The following is a 22585-nucleotide window of genomic DNA, read 5'->3' as shown; positions in this document are numbered from 1 at the left end:
GTCACCAATGACTGAAACCCGCTTTGTTGGTAACTTCAAGCTTAGCCGACCTTTGTAGTAATAGGGTTAATTAATATTATGCTGATTGGTTAAATACGTGCTCACTCATCAGGGCATTGCTCTCTTGTGCTAAATTTATTTCTTAATATTTTTTATTTCTAAAAATTAAAATCCCTATTATTATTTAGTTGTGACGTCACAAACTTATTTACGTCATTTATTTCGTAACGATCAACACACGACACGCCAAGCAAATGACTTAATTATGACGTCATATTTAAAATCATTGTCGCAAACAAAGCATGATTACAATCGATTATGACGTAATAAACACTGCATGGAAAATTATTCAACAAAAATCACTCTTGCGTAAAAAGAACAAACAAAGAAATATCTACGCTGAAGAAAGCTGGGTGTGTTTCAACCAAAATAAATTAAAATTGTGAACATGAGGTTTTTAACACTTGAAGAAAGGTATTGAAGTCATGGTAAAAAATAAAAATAGCAACCGTTAAATTAGCGACCATTAAAAACAAAATGTGCAAATGGCTTAACAATTAACACCGACAACACAGTGGATCTAAACTAGTTTATCAATTTGTTGGTTGATTCTTGTTGAAACTTCTTTCTGATCTAGTTCCAACTTTTCCAACTGTTTCCCGTGTTTGTTGCTCAACTGTGATGTCATAATATTAATTGTGAATTTGTGATGTCGTAATAATTACTGCTGTATATATGAAACTTGTTTGTTTTACAGTGTGTGTTAAAGTGCATTCCTGCCTTTATTAAGTGGGTGATACATGTTTAGGGAGTTTGTGGGCGCGTTAATGGCTGTATATTTATGTAAAGATTAACTTAACTATGACATCATAATCACCTTTAATCGTTGATCCGTAAACTTTTTAACCGACTGACTTTTCAACTCTCGTACCCTTCGTTCCCGCTCGGCTGAAGGAATTTGTTTATTTTTATTGAATTGTTTTGAATGAGCCATCCATTGCTTTGTTTGATCTGATGTTAATTCTGTCATCTCACTGCAAATATTGAAGGTTACCGGTTCAAGGCTCGATGGTCAATGGGTTGTCAAACTTATCCGCCATACATAAAACAGTCACCCACAAAGTTACATACGTGGTAACTCCTAAACAAGCCTGAGGGTATGAAACAGAACACCCGTGTTATAACGACTGTCGTTGCCCCGCCATGCGAGAACCACATATGTAACTTGTAAGCGGGCACGAGGTGTATGAAACAGAACACCCGTGTTATAACGACTGTAGTTGCCCCGCCATGCGAGAATAAATAAGTTACATACGTGGTAACTTGTAATCGGGCACGAGGTGTATGAAACAGAACACCCATGTTATAACGACTGTCATTCCCCGCCATGCAAGGATAAATAAGTTACATACGTGGTAACTTGTAATCGGTACTTGACAACTTGTTTTAAATATTTACGTTTTATGATTTTGCTTCATGCTCTCTATTGCCTCCTTGTGGATTGCATCTAGCGCCGACACGAGGGCTCTTCTTTTCACCGTCCCACACTCCCCTTCTATTTTATCAAATCGTTGCTGTAAATAAATAGTCTCAGTTATGGAAATCCCCCTATGTATTATGACATCACAAACCTCATTGTGTTCCTCGTTGCCATGGTAACCTCGTAAAAACCTGCGTGAAACAAATAATAAAACATTAGTTGGGCAGCGAGCATGAGGAAAGATTATGCTGAAGGTAAAACTTAACCTTATTTGAAAGGCGTACAGGAAAAGTTAAGTTGAAAAGTGGCAGTAATCAAAATCATTCGAAGATCATTAAATATGTTTCTAATGTGGACAACGCACAAGACAACATAAAACCTCATGTTGGAGGGTGTAAAATATAAAAAGTCAGCTGAGCATAAAAAAGACGCACTCGGGCAGAAGGTTTGCAATGTGGTCTTAACAGAAACTTAGCAAGAAATACTTTGGTGGGATGAATAAAACACACACGGCGTGGTGAACCCACAGGGCATGAGGTACTCGACAGCGAGCATGAGGTACCCGACGGCAAGCATGAGGTACCCGACGGCGGGCATGAGGTACCCGACGGCGAGCATGAGGTACTCAACGGCGAGCATGAGGTACTCGACGACGGCGAGCATGAGGTACTCAACGGCGAGCATGAGGTACCCGACAGCGAGCATGAGGTACTCACTGAAACAAACAGCAACTTCCATTCATCGCAACCGAATCTTCATCACCCTGTGATTAACATACATGATAAATATGGTCATATAATAATAACATGGATATATCATATATTAATATTAACCACAGCCCACCTTTACTGTTGATTTCATCATCTTTATATAAACAGGATGATTATATAAGATATCTATGGTGATCCCATCCCCCTCATCAAGCGATATTTCATCAACGTTAGGGATCACCTCAATAGGGGGCTGCTGGGATTTCCCCTTCCTGGCCCCATTAGACGGAGGTTCAGAGGTACTTCCCCCGTCGGGTTTGCCCTCAGTGTTATTGTTGTTAAAAGATTCGTTCTGTTCGTCAAAAAGATTTACAATAAATATAGAACTATCTTATAATAACGGGTCCCATAATAAAGGGTCCCATTATAAAGGGTCCCATAATAACGGGTCCCATAGTAACAGGTCCCATAATTAAGGGCCCCATAATAAAGGGTCCCATTATAAAGGGTCCCATAATAACCGGTCCCATAATAACGGGTCCCATAGTAACAGGTCCCATAATTAAGGGCCCTATAATAAAGGGTCCCATTATAAAGGGTCCCATAATAACCGGTCCCATAATAACGGGTCCCATAGTAACAGGTCCCATAATTAAGGGCCCCATAATAAAGGGTCCCATTATAAAGGGTCCCATAATAACGGGTCCCATAATAACGGTTTCCATAGTAACGTGTCCCAAAATAACGGGTCTCATAAAAACGGATCCCATAATAACGAGTCCCATAATAACGGGTCACATAATAACGGGACCCAAAATAACGGGTCTCATAAAAACGAATCCCATAATAACGGGTCCCATAAAAACAGATCCCATAATAACGGGTCCCATAATAACGGGTCTCATAGTAAAGGGTCCCATAATAATGGGTCCCACAATAATGTGTCCCAAAATAACGGGTCCCATAATAATGGGTCCCATTACGGGTCCCATAATAACGGGTCCCATAATAATGGGTCCTATTACGGGTCCCATAATAACGGGTCCCATAATAAAGGGTCCCATAATAACGGAACCCATAATAATAGGTCCCATAATAAAGGGGTCCCATAATAATGGGTCCCATAATAACCATAACGGGTCCCATAATAACGAGTCCCATAATAACGAGTCCCATAATAAAGGGTCCCATAATAACGGAACCCACAATAATGGGTCCCAAAATAAAGGGGTCCCATAATAACGGTTTCCATAGTAACGTGTCCCAAAATAACGGGTCTCATAAAAACGGATCCCATAATAACGAGTCCCATAATAACGGATCCCATAATAACGGGTCCCATAATAACGGGTCTCATAGTAAAGGGTCCCATAATAACGGAACCCACAATAATGGGTCCCAAAATAAAGGGGTCCCATAATAACGGTTTCCATAGTAACGTGTCCCAAAATAACGGGTCTCATAAAAACGGATCCCATAATAACGAGTCCCATAATAACGGGTCACATAATAACGGGACCCAAAATAACGGGTCTCATAAAAACGAATCCCATAGTAACGTGTCCCATAATAACGGGTCCCATAAAAACAGATCCCATAATAACGGGTCCCATAATAACGGGTCTCATAGTAAAGGGTCCCATAATAATGGGTCCCACAATAATGTGTCCCTAAATAACGGGTCCCATAATAATGGGTCCCATTACGGGTCCCATAATAACGGGTCCCATAATAATGGGTCCTATTACGGGTCCCATAATAACGGGTCCCATAATAAAGGGTCCCATAATAACGGAACCCATAATAATAGGTCCCATAATAAAAGGGTCCCATAATAATGGGTCCCATAATAACCATAACGGGTCCCATAATAACGAGTCCCATAATAACGAGTCCTATAATAAAGGGTCCCATAATAACGGAACCCATAATAATGGGTCCCAAAATAAAGGGGTCCCATAATAACGGTCCCATAATAATGGGTCCCATAATAACGGAACTCATAATAATGGGTCCCATAATAAAGGGGTCCCATAATAAAGGGGTCCCATAATAATGGGTCACATAATAATGGATCACATAACAACGGTTTCCAAAAAAAGGGTCCTATAATAACGGAACCAATAATAATGGGTCCCATAATAAAGGGGTCTCATAATAATGGGACCCATAACGGGTCCCATAATAACGGGTCCCATAAAAAAGGGTCCTATAATAAAGGGGTCCCATAATAACGAGTCCCATAATAAAGGGTCCCATAATAACGAAACCCATAATAACGGGTCCCATAATAAAGGGTCCCATAATAACGGGTCCCATAGTAACGGGTCCCATAGTAACGGGTCCCATAGTAACGGGTCCCATAATAAAGGGTTCCATAATAACGGGTCCCATAATAATGGGTCCCATAATAAAGGGGTCCCATAATAAAGGGGTCCTATAATAAAGGGGTCCCATAATAACGGGTCCCATAATAACGGGTCCCATAATAACGGGTCCCATAATAATAGGTCCCATAATAACGTGTCCCATAATTACGGGTCCCATAATAACGGGTCCTATAATAACGGTCTCATAATAACGGTTTCCATAAAAAGGGTCCCATAATAAAGGGTCCCACCTCATCCACCAATTTCTTAAGTTGTTCCTCATGTTGGGTTGCCATGGTAACCTGGTGAGCTTTCGGGTTTTCCAACGCGCTTGCTATTACTGTAATATATATGGGCATGTAAGTGTAATATATATATATATATGGGCATGTAAGTGCAATATATATATATGGGCATGTAAATGTAATATATATATATATATGGGCATGTAAGTGCAATATATATATATGGGCATGTAAGTGCAATATATATATATGGGCATGTAAGTGTAATATTTATATATATGGGCATGTAAGTGTAATATATATGGGCATGTAAGTGTAATATATATATATGGGCATGTAAGTGCAATATATATATATGGGCATGTAAGTGTAATATATATATATATATATATATATGGCATGTAAGTGTAATATATATATATGGGCATGTAAGTGTAATATTTATATATATGGGCATGTAAGTGTAATATATATGGGCATGTAAGTGCAATATATATATATGGGCATGTAAGTGCAATATATATATATGGGCATGTAAGTGTAATATATATATATGGGCATGTAAATGTAATATATATATATGGGCATGTAAGTGTAATATATATATATATATGGGCATGTAAGTGCAATATATATATTATATGGGCATGTAAGTGCAATATATATATATGGGCATGTAAGTGTAATATATATGGGCATGTAAGTGCAATATATATATATATGGGCATGTAAGTGTAATATATATATATGGGCATGTAAGTGTAATATATATGGGCATGTAAGTGCAATATATATATATATGGGCATGTAAGTGTAATATATATATATATGGGCATGTAAGTGTAATATATATATATGGGCATGTAAGTGTAATATATATATATGGGCATGTAAATGTAATATATATATATGGGCATGTAAGTGTAATATATATATATATATGGGCATGTAAGTGCAATATATATATTATATGGGCATGTAAGTGCAATATATATATATGGGCATGTAAGCGTAATATATATGGGCATGTAAGTGCAATATATATATATATGGGCATGTAAGTGCAATATATATATTATATGGGCATGTAAGTGTAATATATATATATGGGCATGTAAGTGTAATATATATGGGCATGTAAGTGCAATATATATATATATGGGCATGTAAGTGCAATATATATATATATGGGCATGTAAGTGTAATATATATATATGGGCATGTAAGTGTAATATATATGGGCATGTAAGTGCAATATATATATATATGGGCATGTAAGTGTAATATATATATATATGGGCATGTAAGTGTAATATATATATATATGGGCATGTAAGTGTAATATATATATATATGGGCATGTAAGTGTAATATATATATATGGGCATGTAAGTGTAATATATATATATATGGGCATGTAAGTGTAATATATATATATGGGCATGTAAGTGTAATATATATATATGGGCATGTAAGTGCAATATATATATATATGGGCATGTAAGTGTAATATATATATATGGGCATGTAAGTGTAATATATATATATGGGCATGTAAGTGCAATATATATATATGGGCATGTAAGTGTAATATATATATATGGGCATGTAAATGTAATATATATATATGGGCATGTAAGTGTAATATATATATATATGGGCATGTAAGTGTAATATATATGGGCATGTAAGTGCAATATATATATATGGGCATGTAAGTGCAATATATATATATGGGCATGTAAGTGCAATATATATATATATGGGCATGTAAGTGTAATATATATGGGCATGTAAGTGTAATATATATATATGGGCATGTAAGTGTAATATATATATATGGGCATGTAAGTGTAATATATATATATGGGCATGTAAGTGTAATATATATATATGGGCATGTAAGTGTGATATATATATATGGGCATGTAAGTGTAATATATATATATGGGCATGTAAGTGCAATATATATATATATGGGCATGTAAATGTAATATATATGGGCATGTAAGTGCAATATATATATATATGGGCATGTAAGTGTAATATATATATATGGGCATGTAAGTGCAATATATATATATGGGCATGTAAATGTAATATATATGGGCATGTAAGTGCAATATATATATATTATATGGGCATGTAAATGTAATATATATGGGCATGTAAATGTAATATATATATATGGGCATGTAAGTGCAATATATATATATTATATGGGCATGTAAATGTAATATATATGGGCATGTAAATGTAATATATATATATGGGCATGTAAGTGCAATATATATATATTATATGGGCATGTAAATGTAATATATATGGGCATGTAAATGTAATATATATATATGGGCATGTAAGTGTAATATATATGGGCATGTAAGTGCAATATATATATATATGGGCATGTAAGTGCAATATATATATATGGGCATGTAAGTGCAATATATATATATGGGCATGTAAGTGTAATATATATATATGGGCATGTAAGTGCAATATATATATATGGTCATGTAAGTGTAATATATATATATATATGGGCATGTAAGTGTAATATATATATATGGGCATGTAAGTGTAATATATATATATGGGCATGTAAGTGTAATATATATATATGGGCATGTAAGTGCAATATATATATATGGGCATGTAAGTGTAATATATATATATGGGCATGTAAGTGTAATATATATATATGGGCATGTAAGTGTAATATATATATATATATGGGCATGTAAGTGTAATATTTATATATGGGCATGTAAGTGCAATATATATATATGGGCATGTAAGTGTAATATATATATATGGGCATGTAAGTGTAATATATATATATGGGCATGTAAGTGTAATATATATATATATATGGGCATGTAAATGTAATATATATATATGGGCATGTAAGTGTAATATATATATATGGGCATGTAAGTGTAATATATATATATGGGCATGTAAGTGCAATATATATATATGGGCATGTAAGTGCAATATATATATATGGGCATGTAAGTGTAATATATATATATGGGCATGTAAGTGTAATATATATATACGGGCATGTAAGTGTAATATATATATATGGGCATGTAAGTGTAATATTTATATATGGGCATGTAAGTGTAATATATATGGGCATGTAAGTGCAATATATATATATGGGCATGTAAGTGTAATATTTATATATGGGCATGTAAGTGCAATATATATATATGGGCATGTAAGTGTAATATATATATATGGGCATGTAAATGTAATATATATATATGGGCATGTAAGTGTAATATATATATATGGGCATGTAAGTGTAATATATATATATGGGCATGTAAGTGTAATATATATATATGGGCATGTAAGTGTAATATATATATATGGGCATGTAAGTGCAATATATATATATGGGCATGTAAGTGTAATATATATATATGGGCATGTAAGTGCAATATATATATATATGGGCATGTAAGTGTAATATATATGGGCATGTAAGTGTAATATATATATATGGGCATGTAAGTGTAATATATATATATGGGCATGTAAGTGTAATATATATATATGGGCATGTAAGTGTAATATATATATATGGGCATGTAAGTGTAATATATATATATGGGCATGTAAGTGCAATATATATATATGGGCATGTAAGTGTAATATATATATATGGGCATGTAAATGTAATATATATATATGGGCATGTAAGTGTAATATATATATATGGGCATGTAAGTGTAATATATATATATGGGCATGTAAGTGTAATATATATATGGGCATGTAAGTGTAATATATATATATGGGCATGTAAGTGCAATATATATATATGGGCATGTAAGTGTAATATATATATATGGGCATGTAAATGTAATATATATATATGGGCATGTAAGTGTAATATATATATATATGGGCATGTAAGTGTAATATATATGGGCATGTAAGTGCAATATATATATATGGGCATGTAAGTGCAATATATATATATGGGCATGTAAGTGCAATATATATATATATGGGCATGTAAGTGTAATATATATGGGCATGTAAGTGTAATATATATATATGGGCATGTAAGTGTAATATATATATATGGGCATGTAAGTGTAATATATATATATGGGCATGTAAGTGTAATATATATATATGGGCATGTAAGTGTAATATATATATATGGGCATGTAAGTGTGATATATATATATGGGCATGTAAGTGTGATATATATATATGGGCATGTAAGTGTAATATATATATATGGGCATGTAAGTGCAATATATATATATGGGCATGTAAATGTAATATATATGGGCATGTAAGTGCAATATATATATATATGGGCATGTAAATGTAATATATATGGGCATGTAAGTGCAATATATATATATATGGGCATGTAAATGTAATATATATGGGCATGTAAGTGCAATATATATATATATGGGCATGTAAGTGTAATATATATATATGGGCATGTAAGTGTAATATATATATATGGGCATGTAAGTGCAATATATATATATGGGCATGTAAGTGTAATATATATATATGGGCATGTAAATGTAATATATATATGGGCATGTAAGTGTAATATATATATATATGGGCATGTGGGCATGTAAGTGCAATATATATATATATGGGCATGTAAATGTAATATATATGGGCATGTAAGTGCAATATATATATATATGGGCATGTAAATGTAATATATATGGGCATGTAAATGTAATATATATATATGGGCATGTAAGTGTAATATATATATATGGGCATGTAAGTGTAATATATATATATGGGCATGTAAGTGCAATATACATATATGGGCATGTAAGTGCAATATATATATATATATGGGCATGTAAGTGTAATATTTATATATGGGCATGTAAGTGCAATATATATATATATGGGCATGTAAATGTAATATATATGGGCATGTAAGTGCAATATATATATATATGGGCATGTAAATGTAATATATATGGGCATGTAAGTGCAATATATATATATATGGGCATGTAAGTGTAATATATATATATGGGCATGTAAGTGTAATATATATATATGGGCATGTAAGTGCAATATATATATATGGGCATGTAAGTGTAATATATATATATGGGCATGTAAATGTAATATATATATATGGGCATGTAAGTGTAATATATATATATATGGGCATGTAAGTGCAATATATATATATGGGCATGTAAGTGCAATATATATATATATGGGCATGTAAGTGTAATATATATGGGCATGTAAGTGTAATATATATATATGGGCATGTAAGTGTAATATATATATATGGGCATGTAAGTGTAATATATATATATGGGCATGTAAGTGTAATATATATATATGGGCATGTAAGTGTAATATATATATATGGGCATGTAAGTGTAATATATATATATGGGCATGTAAATGTAATATATATGGGCATGTAAGTGCAATATATATATATGGGCATGTAAATGTAATATATATATATGGGCATGTAAGTGCAATATATATATATGGGCATGTAAGTGTAATATATATATATGGGCATGTAAGTGCAATATATATATATTATATGGGCATGTAAATGTAATATATATGGGCATGTAAATGTAATATATATATATGGGCATGTAAGTGCAATATATATATATTATATGGGCATGTAAATGTAATATATATGGGCATGTAAATGTAATATATATATATGGGCATGTAAGTGCAATATATATATATTATATGGGCATGTAAATGTAATATATATGGGCATGTAAGTGTAATATATATATATGGGCATGTAAGTGCAATATATATATATGGTCATGTAAGTGTAATATATATATATATATGGGCATGTAAGTGTAATATATATATATGGGCATGTAAGTGTAATATATATATATGGGCATGTAAGTGTAATATTTATATATGGGCATGTAAGTGCAATATATATATATATGGGCATGTAAGTGCAATATATATATATGGGCATGTAAGTGCAATATATATATATGGGCATGTAAGTGTAATATATATATATGGGCATGTAAGTGCAATATATATATATGGTCATGTAAGTGTAATATATATATATATATGGGCATGTAAGTGTAATATATATATATGGGCATGTAAGTGTAATATATATATATGGGCATGTAAGTGTAATATTTATATATGGGCATGTAAGTGCAATATATATATATGGGCATGTAAGTGTAATATATATATATGGGCATGTAAGTGCAATATATATATATATGGGCATGTAAGTGTAATATATATATATGGGCATGTAAGTGTAATATATATATATGGGCATGTAAATGTAATATATATATATGGTCATGTAAGTGTAATATATATATATATATGGGCATGTAAGTGCAATATATATATATGGTCATGTAAGTGTAATATATATATATATGGGCATGTAAGTGTAATATATATATATGGGCATGTAAGTGTAATATATATATATGGGCATGTAAGTGCAATATATATATATGGTCATGTAAGTGTAATATATATATATATATGGGCATGTAAGTGTAATATATATATATGGGCATGTAAGTGTAATATTTATATATGGGCATGTAAGTGCAATATATATATATGGGCATGTAAGTGTAATATATATATATGGGCATGTAAGTGTAATATATATGGGCATGTAAATGTAATATATATGGGCATGTAAGTGCAATATATATATATGGTCATGTAAGTGTAATATATATATATATATGGGCATGTAAGTGTAATATATATATATGGGCATGTAAGTGTAATATATATATATGGGCATGTAAGTGTAATATTTATATATGGGCATGTAAGTGCAATATATATATATGGGCATGTAAGTGTAATATATATATATGGGCATGTAAGTGTAATATTTATATATGGGCATGTAAGTGCAATATATATATATGGGCATGTAAGTGTAATATATATATATGGGCATGTAAGTGTAATATATATATATGGGCATGTAAGTGTGATATATATATATGGGCATGTAAGTGCAATATATATATATATGGGCATGTAAGTGCAATATATATATATGGGCATGTAAGTGTAATATATATATATATGGGTATGTAAGTGTAATATATATATATATGGGCATGTAAGTGTAATATATATATATGGGCATGTAAGTGTAATATATATATATGGGCATGTAAGTGCAATATATATATATATGGGCATGTAAGTGTAATATATATATATGGGCATGTAAGTGCAATATATATATATGGGCATGTAAGTGTAATATATATATATGGGCATGTAAGTGTAATATATATATATGGGCATGTAAGTGTGATATATATATATGGGCATGTAAGTGTGATATATATATATGGGCATGTAAGTGTAATATATATATATGGGCATGTAAGTGCAATATATATATATGGGCATGTAAGTGTGATATATATATATGGGCATGTAAGTGTAATATATATATATGGGCATGTAAGTGTAATATATATATATGGGTATGTAAGTGTAATATATATATATGGGCATGTAAGTGTAATATATATATATGGGCATGTAAGTGTGATATATATATATGGGCATGTAAGTGCAATATATATATATGGGCATGTAAGTGTAATATATATATATGGGCATGTAAGTGTAATATATATATATGGGTATGTAAATGTAATATATATATATGGGCATGTAAGTGTAATATATATATATATGGGCATGTAAGTGTAATATATATATATGGGTATGTAAATGTAATATATATATATGGGCATGTAAGTGTAATATATATATATGGGCATGTAAGTGCAATATATATATATATGGGCATGTAAGTGTAATATATATGGGCATGTAAGTGCAATATATATATATATGGGCATGTAAGTGCAATATATATATATATGGGCATGTAAGTGCAATATATATATATATGGGCATGTAAGTGCAGTATATATATATATGGGCATGTAAGTGTAATATATATATATGGGCATGTAAGTGTAATATATATATATGGGCATGTAAGTGTAATATATATATATGGGCATGTAAGTGTAATATATATATATATGGGCATGTAAGTGTAATATATATATATATATGGGCATGTAAGTGTAATATATATATATGGGCATGTAAGTGCAATATATATATATGGGCATGTAAGTGCAATATATATATATGGGCATGTAAGTGTAATATATATATATGGGCATGTAAGTGTAATATATATATATGGGCATGTAAGTGCAATATATATATATATGGGCATGTAAGTGTAATATATATATATATGGGCATGTAAGTGTAATATATATATATGGGCATGTAAGTGTAATATATATATATGGGCATGTAAGTGCAATATATATATATATGGGCATGTAAGTGTAATATATATATATATGGGCATGTAAGTGTAATATATATATATGGGCATGTAAGTGTAATATATATATATGGGCATGTAAGTGTAATATATATATATGGGCATGTAAGTGTAATATATATATATGGGCATGTAAGTGTAATATATATATATGGGCATGTAAGTGTAATATATATATATGGGCATGTAAGTGTATTATGGGCAAGTATGAATCATCGGGCACGCAACTCACCAAGTAAATTATCGGGCACGTAACTTTTGAGATTGATCTTGACGAACAATGTTGTTGAATCAAGTGGTACGCCACCCGGTGATCGTAATGGTACGTACCGATATCCTGTTTGTAAAGAATTCAATGGAACAACTCGTTGACCGATAAGTTGTCGACCATCGTCGTATAATGTGAAACGTAGCATTGCTAGGTCGGGGTATATAACCTGGAATATAGAATTCCCAGCCAATGTAGCCAAACATAGATAACATTTACCTTTCTAAACAGAAACTCGTTGCTATTATATATTGTATTAAGACCATTGTTGGCAACAATGGATGTTCGGAATTCTTTACGAATTGTATCGTTAGGTAAGCCATACATGTCGACTTCTACGAAACTTGATGTGGTGGAAACAAACTGACCAGATATTATCTGTGGATGGAACTCGATATAAATCACAAAGGAAAACATGAACAATTAACCTTCGTTACTAATTACAACCACTATTATGACATCATACCCACCATTATGACATCACACTCACCTTAACACCACATTGAGCAGCAATAACGCCATCAATTGTTGATTCAGCGAAACAATCGAACGATTTATTTTCTTGACGAAGAGCTTCCGGTTTTAATAAATATCCACAAGCTGCATTGTATTCAAACTTGGCTAAGTTGAGCTGCATGCCAAGGTCTGTGATGTCATAATAAATGTATTCTAATTAGGGATGGGCTAAGATCCAAACTATTCGGATTCGGCGAACCATTATAGGATCCATAAGTACAAAGGTAAAACGTTGTATTGATGAGTAGATTTTTCGTTATGAATACGGTAGAATTTAATTCATATTTCGTTTTATCGTATTTTACCTGTAGCCAGGCATGTAAAATTTATAAATTGTAATGGTTTCGTTAATTTTTAAATATCTGGAATTGGACATTGTATAAAGCTAAGCTTCTGAGAGTGCGCCATAAAGAATAGGCGGGGTCCGAAAGCTAATGACGTCATAAGGAGAAAAGGCGCACGCGAACACTTTCGGTTCTGAAGGCGCGTTAATAAAAATTCCACAAAACACGTGGTTTCCGATCAAACGAACACGTGGTTCACGATCAAAGAGACCGCACAAAACTACGAGTTTCGTGAATTGCACTGTTACGAGATGTAGAATTAACTACTGCTACTGGTTAATTCAATTTAACAAAATTTAAACAACATTTATTTATAACTGTTACAGAAGATTTTGCAATATTAAAATAAAAACAGTTTTACGATTTTTCGCTTTTAATTACCAAATCATACGCGGAAACATAGGCCACTCAGTAGTTCGTAGGCGCTGCGATTCCTTATTTTCCTAGAGTAAATTCGAACGAAATTTGTGTGAACTGAGTTACGTTATAAACTCTAATGTGGAACCCGCGTAATTGTTGGTTGTAAAATCAAGATTTTTTATATTCAGACGATCACGAAATTACTGTTTTGGCAAATTCAGTAGTGTGTGTGGCATTTCGTGGGCAATAGAAAGTATTCGGATTCGACCACGCATATTCGGATTCGATCGAATACCTAAAAATGCGTCGAACAACGCCGAATATTCGGATTCGATTCGGCCCATCCCTAATTCTAATATATTAAGTACATTATGACATAATAACCACCTGACGTTTGATAGTTGAGTGAAACGAGCTGACAACCCACGTTCCAAAATATTTGTGGCATATAATTACTCGAGTCAACACGATTACCTCGAGGATAAATACGACTCAATTGTGATTTGTTGTAACTGGGGAGGAATCAATTAATATAATATTTCTATGTGAGTTGGCTATATAACTAACTTTGTTAAATTTACAGCGTTTGATTTGATGTAGTTCATCCCGCCATTCTCACTGAATGAACTCATGTGAAAACAACATTTCTCTGATTCAGCTGGAATAATAAGCATTATGATGTCATAATTACTAATATTACAAACAATATTAATTGTTTATATAACAAATCTTTACTTTATAAACGCGACAACTTTATGCAAACACCACCCAACATAACATAGATGGAAACACCATCGATTAGATATGAGGTCCGAATACAATTCGCAAACACTCACTCACAACAAGTATCAAGTTAACCCCACCTTGTACTTTCTTGAAACCAGGAAATTTAACTGATTGACAATAATTAACGAGGACGGAGAGTGAAGGATGGATATTTGTGGCCGATGTTTTCTGGTAAGCGTAATACACGAGCATGAGGTCCGCCTCTACATCGCCATCCACTGGCTGTGGATGGAATGTTGCGTTAAGTATTTCGGTAATTATAATTTAATTACTAGTATTTACTTTTCGAATCGAAGATTTCTTTGTAGAATCGTTGCTTTTTGTTGCCACTAGAGGTTTAAGGAGTCCCTGTTAGAATGGGTATTAAAATAAGTTAATTGTTATGATTATGACATCACAAACCTTCTCGATATTAGATTCAACCGATATGTCGGACATGCAAGATTGCGATGAAATATTTAGTTTCGTATCGTCACAAGATTTCGTTGATTGCAACTCTGGATGAGCCTCTTCTAGTGTCTCGTCTGTGATGTCATAAGGTATGATGTCATAGGTTAATTATGACATCACAAACCCACCTGTTACATCATCATCACCCCACGTCGCCGAATCCGACTTTAAATCTTCAAGTTGCGCTGTATTATGACGTCATAATAAAACAAACAATAACAATTATGACATCATACTCACCTTTCTCTACATCAGGTTGCAATCTTTTATTTTTGATCAAAATCTTCCGTTGAAGTTGATGGGGCGATGGAAGGGGTTGTCCCGGGAGTAACTGCTCAAATAGTCATTCATAAAGTTTCATGTAATTGTGTATTTATGATTTAGTAAGATTAAGAAGATCCTCACTATACAGTAGACTCTGCAACAAACTTACCGGATGCGACTCGAGGTTCCGGTCCAACAACATCTCGCCGAATATTTCCCTGCAGTACATCGCCATCTTGTGTTGGAGGGGTTTGCTATAGAAATAATATAAACATGAAAATAATATAAACATAGAAATAATATAAACATAGAAATAATATAAACATAGAAATAATATAAACATAGAAATAATATAAACATGAAAATAATATAAACATAGAAATAATATAAACATCGAAATAATACAAACATAGAAATAATATAAACATAGAAATAATACAAACATAGAAATAATATAAACATAGAAATTATATAAACATAAAAAAATTATAAACATAGAAATATTATAAACATAGAAATAATATAAACATAGAAATTATATAAACATAGAAATAATATAAACATAGAAATAATACAAACATAGAAATAATACAAACATAGAAATAATATAAACATAGAAAAATTATAAACATAGAAATATTATAAACATAGAAATAATACAAACATCGAAATAATATAAACATAGAAATAATACAAACATAGAAATAATATAAACATAGAAATAATACAAACATAGAAATAATATAAACATAGAAATAATACAAACATCGAAATAATATAAACATAGAAATAATACAAACATCGAAATAAAATAAACATAGAAATAATATAAACATAGAAATAATACAAACATAGAAATAATACAAACATCCAAATGTCACCTGCAATGCGTTTCAAACGATAATATAACAGGGTATTGTGATGTCACAAATGCAGCATCACGAATGGCGACCAATACATTCTTGAACAAAACATCGGTGCACATGGCTTTCCCGTGCGTTATTATGGGCTCCCCGTGCAATTCACCTTTTCCATCCCAACAATCTAACTCTATACATCTGTAATAATGGGGTTGTGATGTCATAATACATCTATGTTTATATATGATATCTATGTTAACATATGATATCTATGTCACCTGCAACCGGACAATAGTATATGCCGATAAATATCAACGGAAGATTTCCCTCGAATCTGGAAACCTGTAACAATTAATTAATCATGAATCCTTTTATGATGTCATAATCAATAAATCATTATGACATCACATAGCTACCTGTTAGATAAGTATTGTGCGATGAATTGATGAAATAATGTGACAATGGTTGCTCCATGTCGGCGTGAAGCGAAATTTTATCGAAATAAATCAAGGGATTTTCATCGCTTGCAAGGTATAATGTAAAGCCTTCCAATGATAAACAATCTGTATATATATATGATATCTATGTTATTTATAATATCTATGTTTAAATTAAAAATATTAGTTCCAATGAACGCCATGTATGCACATATAAGAAGTAATATATATCAGGGTGAATTAAAACAGGAAATTTCTGCACTCCATTAATCAGTAAACATTACAACCAATAAGTTGGATTTGTTTCACAGGATTGTGTGTCTAACTATTCCTGCCTCCCCTGTGTTAAGTATGGCACCAGCGACTAAACTAATGCAGCCCGATTGAGGATACAAGTTCAAGGCTCGCAGCTGCTACCATTGTGAAATTATATATCCTTGGGCAAAATACTTCACGACAAACCCTGATAATGTCTCGCTGTATGGCAGACAAAACACCAGACCTTTAAGATCATGAACTAACAATTGCCAGAAGATTTCTTATACTTAAAACACCCAAGAAGATCTACCACACATATTCGACAATATGAACTAACTATTCTTGATGTTTCTTTGTGAAGGTTCAAACTTCTGAATGATGTTTGCCGCTTGTTTACGATCGAACGCGGGGACGAGGATCTCGTTGTGACGCGGGTCGCGCTGGTTGTCGTTCATCCATTCAACCAACGCGTCTATGTCTATGATGTCATTGTGGGATCTGTATGATGTCATTGTGATGTCATAGCCAATAGTTTATCCAGGTGAAGGCAAATTATACCGAACCAACCCAAGCTTTTTAGACCGGGTGCTTATAATAACATAGAGACTTCAATGTTTGGAATACAATAAAATTGTTCAACTTTAATCTGCTTCCCAGTTAAGGATGCACATTACAGAATTTCAAATCCTTTTGCATTAGAATCTAATTACGGGATTCGGTATTCTGCTTAATGACGTCATCACACATCATCTCATAAACTATATTAACAATTTTTAAAATTTAATAATTTTGAAACAAAATATTTTTGTGTTTGTGGGACTTTCGAGAGTAAACGTTTTGCAACGTCTTTTCATAGCCTGCTATACGTTTCATGACACAAAAACTACCCAATAGTACAATTTTTGATAATTTTACAGCTCATGATCCAACAAGGCTGTTATGAAAGGGTCTATAAACTGACTTATGTTGGTAAAAATTATTTTTTCCTATAAATATAAAAAGATTCGAAATTCTAGATTCGGAATTCTAGATTCGAAATAAAGTATTCTAGGATATCCAAGAATACCTAATTATTCTGTAATGTGCATCCCTATTCCCAGTATAACGTAACTGATGTATATCCCCTGTTTCCATTGGAATACTTTGATGGCGCATGTTATAAATATAACAACAACTTACATCTCATGGAATATATTTTCCACGTCCCCCCTCGAACACATCTTATTGTAAAGTTTTTGATAAAACTCAAATGAGAATTCTGATTGGCTGATTTCGTCTTTCTGGAAAAGGATTTAAAATAAAAGATATCTAAATATAGGGCATATACTTACTATTCTGGCTGGACAGGGTGTTTTGTACAAGTTACAATGTATGTAACTTTGTGGGTGATTTTTTATATATATGGCTGATAATTTGGACAACCCATTAGTGAGCACTGGGTTGGAGTAATTGTCGTTAAATGTCTTGCCCAAGGACACATACGCTCTTATTAGTGGCATCGAGCCTTGAACCCGTTTCCTCTAGTTTTACACAACAACACATATTATACCCCGACCCACTTTTCCATAAATTAATCCGCAGGTTTTCAACTTTTGTAAAACCACTTTCTCGTTTCGATCGGAAGTAAAACTTTTCACCAGCCTGTTGAAACATAGATATCATATAAAGATTGTGAATACTGTTGTTATAATATATTGCGTTAATAAATTGAATCAAACAAGTGTTTTGGGCAAAATTATCCTTTAACCGCACTAAAAACTAAGCTAAGCCTAAAATTTATAATTATTATACTACAATAGACATCATATACAAACATAGATATCTTATATTTACCTTCTGACGGGAATCAAACCTTTGTTGTTGATTGGAAGATAAATACGCTTCCACCTATTGATGATGTCATAATATACATGATGATGTCACAATAAACATGATGATGTCATAATATACTCACTGTTTCCTCATAATAGACAGCGGAGATAAATGTCGGTATTTAAGTTCGTACGACACTTTCGTGATGTTGTCTGCCCATACCTATTAATATCATACAATAGACATCATATAATAGACATCATACAATAGATATCGTATAAAATAGAAATCATATAATAGACATCATATAATAGATATCGTATAAAATAGAAATCATATAAACCACCTTGGCCTCTTCATTGGACTTGAGAACAAACTGCACGACGACCAAACTACTGATCTCATGTCCGTGAAATATTGTCAATATACGCTGAGTCATCATCTCGTTGGTACCTTTTATGTCCTGTCATCATAACAATGTTGATTATGACATCATAATGTTGATTATGATACTCACCTTAGCTTGTATACCAGTTGTAGCTTCACGTAAATTGGAACACTCTAACACATGAACCTCCTGTATGATATATAAGTTCAACCCTGTGCATATTACACCACCAACCACCAACCACCAACCACCAACCACCAACCACCAACCACCAACCACCAACCACCAACCACCAACCACCAACCACCAACCTTTTGATTGTTAAATTGCCACATAACGAACATTCCTTCTTCGTCCAACCGTAACAAACAACTCGGGTTTATTCCATCGTACGAGATGTTTGTCTGTTATCGTTGTTATTATGACATCACAACCACTATTATGACATCACAGCCACCATTATGTCATCACAGCCACCATTATGACATCACAACCACCATTATGACATCACAGCCCGGCGCCGTGGCGTAGTGGTTAGCGCGGCTGCCTCTAACTCAGAGGTAATGGGTTCAAGGCTCGTCGCTGCTACCATTGTGGGCGTATGTGTCCTTGAGCAAGACACTTAACGGCAATTGCTCCAACCCAGTGGTCACTAATGGGTTGTCCAAATTATCAGCCATACATAAAAATGAAAAAAAAAAAAAAATCCAAAAAAATAATCACCCACAAAGTAACATACTTGGTAACTCGTAAGCTGGCGCGAGGTGTTAACCCATGTTATAACGACTGTCGTTTTCCGGCCACGCGAGGATAAAGTAAGTTACATTCATTCATTCATTCAGCCACCATTATGACATCACAGCCACCATTATGACATCACAGCCACCATTATGACATCACAGCCACCATTATACTTACATCTTTACTTTTAACAAACGTACATTGTGTTCCTTGCCACAGAAACCCAGGCATTTCCATGGTTGAATGTTCCATTTTACCCCTAACCCCTAACTCATCTTAAAATACATTCAACGTTAACATCACAATCGGCATTGTGAAAGACAAAGAAATGCCTTGATAGAAAAATCAATAAAATATTGATCTTTAAGCTGTTGCATTAACCAATAATGTTCACATTCCACGAGAATTTAATTCACTTTCTATTTTAGAAAACATTCATATTATGATGTCATAATGAACAAGTATTATAATCTAGAATTAAATATATATATAATTGAAAGTTTTCTATAATAATAAATTTAATTGAAGACTTTAATAGCAGGAATGAAGCAAGAACTGGTTATGAAGTTTAATTAGATTCAAGCTGATATATATGTACATACTATACAAACATTTGTGGTCAGAAAAAGTGAGCATGAGTTGTATGAATACACCATGTGTGTCTGGTTTATAAGAAGACACCCATGTTATAACTTGAAAGTGAGCATGAGGTGTATGAATACACCATGTGTGTCTGGTGTATAAGAAGACACCCATGGCCATGTTATAACTCGACAGTGAGCATGGGGTGTATGAATACACCATGTGTGTCTGGTGTATAAGAAGACACCAATGTTATAACTCGGCAGTGAGCATGAGGTGTATGAATACACCATGTGTGTCTGGTTTATAAGACACCCGTGTTATAACTCGACAGTGAGCATGGGGTGTATGAATACACCATGTGTGTCTGGTGTATAAGAAGACACCAATGTTATAACTCGGCAGTGAGCATGAGGTGTATGAATACACCATGTGTGTCTGGTTTATAAGACACCCGTGTTATAACGCGACAGTGAGCATGGGGTGTATGAATACACCATGTGTGTCTGGTGTATAAGAAGACACCCATGGCCATGTTATAACTCGACAGTGAGCATGGGGTGTATGAATACACCATGTGTGTCTGGTGTATAAGAAGACACCAATGTTATAACTCGGCAGTGAGCATGAGGTGTATGAATACACCATGTGTGTCTGGTTTATAAGACACCCGTGTTATAACTCGACAGTGAGCATGAGGTGTTTAAATACACCATGTGTGTCTGGTGTATAAGAAGACACCCATGTTATAACTCGACAGTGAGCATGGGGTGTATGAATACACCATGTGTGTCTGGTGTATAAGAAGACACCAATGTTATAACTCGGCAGTGAGCATGAGGTGTATGAATACACCATGTGTGTCTGGTTTATAAGAAGACACCCGTGTTATAACTCGACAGTGAGCATGGGGTGTATGAATTAATGAATACACCATGTGTGTCTGGTGTATAAGAAGACACCCATGTTATAAGTCGACAGTGAGCATGGGGTGTATGAATACACCATGTGTGTCTGGTGTATAAGAAGACACCCATGTTATAAGTCGACAGTGAGCATGGGGTGTATGAATACACCATGTGTGTCTGGTGTATAAGAAGACACCCACGTTATAACTCGACAGCGAGCATGAGGTGTATGAATACACCATGTGTGTCTGGTGTATAAGAAGACACCCAGGTTATAACTCGACAGTGAGCATGAGATGTATGGATACCCTATGTGTGTCCTAAAATTTGCTAACCACTAAAATTTGCTAACCACTAACCCCTTATAGGGGGTTAGGTG

At 33.2% G+C, this 22585-nt stretch overlaps 1 protein-coding gene across 3 annotated transcripts; it reads right to left on the bottom strand.

The window, feature by feature from the left end:
* Window positions 1–203: 203 nt before the first annotated feature.
* On the bottom strand, window positions 204–21170 carry LOC149725630 (1-phosphatidylinositol 4,5-bisphosphate phosphodiesterase beta-4-like). Of its 3 annotated transcripts, none has more exons than XM_089891204.1 (30): window positions 20894–21168; window positions 20287–20379; window positions 20105–20164; window positions 19934–20050; window positions 19730–19809; window positions 19609–19662; window positions 19335–19416; window positions 18955–19055; window positions 18113–18273; window positions 17497–17643; window positions 17359–17422; window positions 17102–17278; window positions 16390–16474; window positions 16197–16287; window positions 16085–16141; window positions 15909–16030; window positions 15789–15854; window positions 15584–15728; window positions 15288–15378; window positions 15108–15232; window positions 13991–14145; window positions 13720–13878; window positions 13465–13669; window positions 4811–4899; window positions 2324–2542; window positions 2197–2243; window positions 1632–1671; window positions 1459–1574; window positions 878–1034; window positions 204–676 (listed from the first exon to the last, which is right to left on the bottom strand). In XM_089891204.1, exons 1-30 carry the CDS (start codon window positions 20966–20968, stop codon window positions 581–583), a joined length of 3276 nt encoding a protein of 1091 aa, XP_089747330.1. In that variant the 5' UTR covers window positions 20969–21168; the 3' UTR covers window positions 204–580. The 3 variants fall into 3 exon arrangements, with proteins under 3 accessions (XP_089747330.1, XP_089747332.1, XP_089747331.1); XM_089891206.1 differs by having other exon boundaries at window positions 20917–21031; XM_089891205.1 differs by lacking the exon at window positions 20287–20379 and having other exon boundaries at window positions 20894–21170.
* Window positions 21171–22585: the final 1415 nt, after the last annotated feature.

The sequence above is a fragment of the Ciona robusta genome, chromosome 13 (assembly GCF_009617815.1).
Source record: "Ciona robusta chromosome 13, ASM961781v2".
Taxonomy (NCBI): domain Eukaryota; kingdom Metazoa; phylum Chordata; class Ascidiacea; order Phlebobranchia; family Cionidae; genus Ciona; species Ciona robusta.
Note: the sequence above shows the minus strand (reverse complement) of the source record. Positions and strands in the feature narration are given on the sequence as shown.

Coding starts and splice junctions, on each gene's coding strand:
- LOC149725630 (XM_089891204.1), bottom strand. CDS start 20,968: ATGGAACATTCAACCATGGAAATGCCTGGGTTTCTGTGGCAAGGAACA. Junction 2,543..4,810: donor TTAAGAAATTGGTGGATGAG/GTGGGACCCTTT, acceptor TTTGACGAACAG/AACGAATCTTTTAACAACAA. Junction 2,244..2,323: donor TGATGAAATCAACAGTAAAG/GTGGGCTGTGGT, acceptor TGTTAATCACAG/GGTGATGAAGATTCGGTTGC.